The sequence below is a fragment of the Pelophylax lessonae genome (genome assembly GCF_965119305.1).
Source record: "Pelophylax lessonae genome assembly, chromosome: 13".
NCBI classification, from domain to species: Eukaryota; Metazoa; Chordata; class Amphibia; order Anura; family Ranidae; genus Pelophylax; species Pelophylax lessonae.
The window spans coordinates 21511989-21516853 of NC_138780.1; the positions used below are offsets into that span (position 1 = coordinate 21511989).

A 4865-nucleotide genomic window follows, 5' to 3' on the forward strand; every position below is an offset into this window, starting at 1 on the left:
AAGAGGGGGGGAGAGAGAGGAGACAGAGAGAAGCGGAGAGAGAGAGAAGGGGGGAGGGAGAGAGAGAAGGGGAGAGAGAGAAAAGGGGAGAGAGAGAAAAGGGGAGAGAGAGAAAAGGGGAGAGAGAGAAAAGGGGAGAGAGAGAAAAGGGAGAAAGAGAGAAGGGGAGAAAGAGAGAAGGGGGAGAAAGAGAGAAGGGGAGAAAGAGAGAAGGGAGAAAGAGAGAAGGGGGAGAGAGAGAGAAGGGGGGGAGACGGGGAGAGAGAGAGAGTGAAGGGGAGAGAGAGAGAAGGGGAGACAGAGAAAAAGGGAGAGAGAGAGAGAGAAGGGGGAGGGAGAGAGAAGGGGGAGGGAGAGAGAAGGGGAGGAGAGAGAAGGGGGAGGAGAGAAGGGGGGAAAGAGAAGGAGAGAGGGAGAGAAAGAAGGAGAGAGGAGAGAGAGAAGGAGAGAGGGAGAGAGAGAAGGAGAGAGGGAGAGAGAGAAGGAGAGAGGGAGAGAAGGGGAGAGAGAGAAGGAGAGAGGGAGAGAAGGGGAGAGAGAGAAGGAGAGAGGAGAGAAGGGGAGAGAGAGAGAGAGAGAGAGAGAGAGAGAGAGAGAGAGAGAGAGAGAGAGAGAGAGAGAGAGAGAGAGAGAGAGAGAGAGAGAGAGAGAGAAGGGGAGACAGAGAAAAGGGGAGAGAGAGAGAGAGAGAGAGAGAGAGAGAGAAAGAGAAGGGGGAGGGAGAGAAGGGGAGAGAGAGAGAGAAGGGGGAGGAGACAGAGAGAAGAGGGGGGAGATAGAAGGAGAGAGGGAGAGAAGGGGAGAGAGAGAAGGAGAGAGGGAGAGAGAGGGAGAGAGAAGGGGAGACAGACAGGGAGAGAGAAGGGGAGACAGACAGGGAGAGAGAAGGGGAGACAGACAGGGAGAGAGAAGGGGAGACAGACAGAGAGAGAGAAGGGGAGACAGACAGAGAGAGAGAAGGGGAGACAGACAGAGAGAGAGAAGGGGAGACAGAGAGAGAGAAAAGGGGAGACAGAGAGAGAGAGAGAAGGGGAGACAGACAGAGAGAGAGAAGGGGAGACAGACAGAGAGAGAGAGAGAAGGGGAGACAGAGAGAGAGAGAGAAGGGGAGACAGAGAGAGAGAGAAGGGGAGACAGAGAGAGAGAGAGAAGGGGAGACAGAGAGAGAGAGAGAAGGGGAGACAGAGAGAGAGAGAGAAGGGGAGACAGAGAGAGAGAGAGAAGGGGAGACAGAGAGAGAGAGAAGGGGAGACAGAGAGAGAGAGAAGGGGAGACAGAGAGAGAGAAGGGGAGACAGAGAGAGAGAGAAGGGGAGACAGAGAGAGAGAGAAAGGGAGACAGAGAGAGAAGGGGAGACAGAGAGAGAGAAGGGGAGACAGAGAGAGAGAGAGAGAGAAGGGGAGACAGAGAGAGAGAGAGAAGGGGAGACAGAGAGAGAGAGAGAAGGGGAGACAGAGAGAGAGAAGGGGAGACAGAGAAGAACACAGTGAGAGAGAGAGAGAGGAGAAAGAAATATAAAGTGGGAGAAGAGGAGTCAATGGTGAAATAGCTGCACACTATGATGTCACAGACTGAGAGGGATGTGAAAAACTGTGGCCTAAAAATCCTTTATATGGACCCACCCCCCCCCCCAATACAAATTCATCTGCTTTGGCAATGCTGAAATGTTATTTGGTCCTGCCAATAAAGCTCATTTGAATTTGAAATATAAAGAGGGGATAGAGAAAGATATCTAAAGAGAGAGAAAGATAAAGAGAGAGAGAAGGAAATAAAGAAACGTGAGGGTCTTAATCCCCAAACAAGAGATAGAACAATGTCTCTCCATGTAAATACATTTTATACAAATAAACATACCGATGGGTAGAAATAAATATTGCAGTATATAAACACCCACCTCTGTGTATATACCTGGCCACATACCTCTATGGTGGACACATAGCACTCTGCACAGACCTCCAAAAACCTACATTTCAGAATCATGCAAACACAGCTCTTGGCTTGCAAATCTTCCCCCACTCTCCCTGCATTTCCATCCATCTACAGACAGCAGCAGGCTGAGCATGCAGCCTTCAGTGAAGCAATTGAGGGCAGCTGTTTGCAATGCGGGGAAGGCAGCTAACATTACACTGCACAGCAATCCCTGCTCAACATAGATGGAGCCCCCCCCCCCCCTTCATCCTACCCACCACAGTGGTAGGTAGCCCCTGTCCTACCCACCATGGAGGTGCCCCCATATCCTCTCCACCATGAGGGTATCACCATGGTGTTGAGGAGATGGGGACACCTCTATGCTGAGGGAGTCAGCATAGAGGTGTCTCCATCTCCTCAATACCATGGTGGTACCCCCATTATCATAGAGGTGCCACCATGGTGGTACCCACTTCATCATAGTATAGGCCCCCATCTCTCGCCCATCTACTCTCCACCATGGTGGTACCTCCATCTCAATAGAGGTGCCACCATCGACTCCCCACAATGGTGGTATCCCTCTCCTGCCTATCAAGGTCCCGCCCCCCCCCCCATCTTCACCCCAACGTGGTTATACACCCCTGAACCACAGTGGTGCCCCATCTCCTCCCCACCATGGTGGTATCCCTCTCCCCTGCCCATCATAATGCCCCTATTTCCTCCCTATCATGATGGTACCGCCTCTCCTACCCATCATAAAGCCCCCATCTTCTCCCCCTCATCATATCAGTGCCTCCATCTCCTCCCCATCATGATGGTACCCCCCCTTCATCATAGCGGTGCCCCCATCTCCTCACCACCGTGGTACCCCCTCATCATAACAGTGCTCCCATCTCCTCCCCACCATGATGGTACCCCCATCACCTCCCCACCACCTCCCCACCATGATGATACTCCCTCATCTTAGTGGTGCCCCCATCTCCTACCCACCTTGATGATACCCCCCTCATCTTAGTGGTGCCCCCATCTCCTCCTCACCACAGTGGTACCCCCCTCATCATAATGGTGCTCCCATCTCCTCCCCACCATGATGGTACCCCCATCACCTCCCCACCATGATGCTACCCCCCCTCATCTTAGTGGTGCCCCCATTTCCTACACACCTTGATGATACCCCCTCATCATAGCGGTGCCCCCATCTCCTCCTCACCACACTTGTACCCCCTCATCATAACGGTGCTCCCATCTCCTCCCCATCATGATGGTACCCCCTCATCTTAGTGGTGCCCCCATCTCCTTCTCACCACAGTGGTACCCCCTCATCATAACGGTGCTCCTATCTCCTCCCCATCATGATGGTACCCCCTCATCTTAGTGGTGCCCCCATCACTTCCCCACCTTGATGATACCCCCCCTCATCTTAGTGGTGCCCCCATCTCCTCCCCACCATGGTGGTATCCCTCTCTCCTTTCCATCATAATGCCCCTATTTCCTCCCTATCATGATGGTACCCCCTCATCATAGCAGTGCCTCCATCTCCTCCCCATCATAATGGTACCCCCCCTCATCATAGCGGTACCCCCATCTCCTCCTCACCACAGTGGTACCCCCTCATCATAACGGTGCTCCCATCATGATGATACCCCCCTCATAATAGCGGTGCCCCCCATCTCCTTCTCACCACAGTGGTACCCCCTCATCATAACGGTGCTCCTATCTCCTCCCCAATCATGATGGTACCCCCTCGTCTTAGTGGTGCCCCCATCACTTCCCCACCTTGATGATACCCCCCCTCATCTTATTGGTGCCCCCATCTCCTCCTCACCACAGTGATACCCCCTCATCATAACGGTGATCCCATCTCCTCCCCATCATGATGATACCCCCCTCATCTTAGTGGTGCCCCCATCACTTCCCCACCTTGATGATACCCCCGTCATCTTAGTGGTGCCCCCATCTCCTCCCCACCATGGTGGTCCCCCCCATCTCCTCCTCATTATGGTGCCCCCTTCTTCTCACCCTCTTTGCAGAGATGTTCTTCTTCATTCTACAAGCTGAGCTCCAGGCTGATGGTGGTGTCCAGGCTTTGCACAGACAGAGCTGCTTCCCCTCTGTGTGTCCCCAGGCTCTGCTCCTGCTGCGCCTGCTTGTCCTCCTCCTGCAGATCTAGTTTCACTAAGTCCAGCCAAGCCTCTTTAACACAGAGACATGTCCGCACACACTGACACACAGCCCCCTCTGCTTCCCTTCTCTGTTCAGTAGCTCCATCTATGGTGAGCTACTGTGATGTAAGATCAGAATACAGAGCACATTACATTGTAACACGTGAGGAGGCTTCCTCCTTTGTTTCTGATTATTCACCCCCCTTCCTCCTCCTCCCTGTCTCTGGAATAGGAGGGGTGGGGGGTATAGACTGGAGGGGGGGGGGGTGATTGTGTAATATACTGAGGCCCCCCTCATGCTTGTAGACACCTATTCAGTCATCCCCATCACTACTGACCCCCCCTTCTCCAGCCCCACCGCCTCCGGCATACATTTATTTGTAACCCTTCCATAGCTGCGGAGGGCAGATCATTGCCATAGCTGCCAGCCAGGCCGGTGTTTTTAAGGCCAAGCGTCGATTTTGGAGACCTGATCGTTTCTGGGGGCCAGAAAAATAAATATATTTTCCTTGAACGTTCCATTTTAGGTAGATTTGTCATTGAAATCAACTGAGTGAAAAAAAAAGGGGTGCAGAGGTATGGAGGCACTGAGGAGATGGGGCATTACTATGATGAGGGGGTACCGCCATGGTGAGGAGATGGGGTACCTCTATGATGAGGGGGTACTATGAAGATGGGGAAGAGTGGAGGTACATCATGGAAGAGAGGAGATGGGGGCATCATGATGAACAAGAGGGTTGGATACCACCATGGTGGGGTGGAGATGGGGCACCAATATAGTTTAGGGGTGTATAA

General features: G+C 52.9%; 1 protein-coding gene across 2 annotated transcripts in view; it reads right to left on the reverse strand.

Annotated features, from left to right (window-relative positions):
- The window catches only part of PLEKHO1 (pleckstrin homology domain containing O1), a 97111-nt gene extending 92887 nt beyond the window's left edge, over window positions 1–4224 (reverse strand). Inside the window, exon 1 of one of the 2 annotated variants that reach the window (XM_082275181.1) lies at window positions 3928–4224. In XM_082275181.1, coding sequence (XP_082131307.1) covers window positions 3928–3954 — 27 coding nt within the window. In that variant the 5' untranslated portion in view covers window positions 3955–4224. Of the gene's footprint in view, window positions 1–1920; window positions 2194–3927 lie in introns of those variants that run through there. The other variant, XM_082275180.1, reaches the window with a different exon arrangement.
- Window positions 4225–4865: the final 641 nt, after the last annotated feature.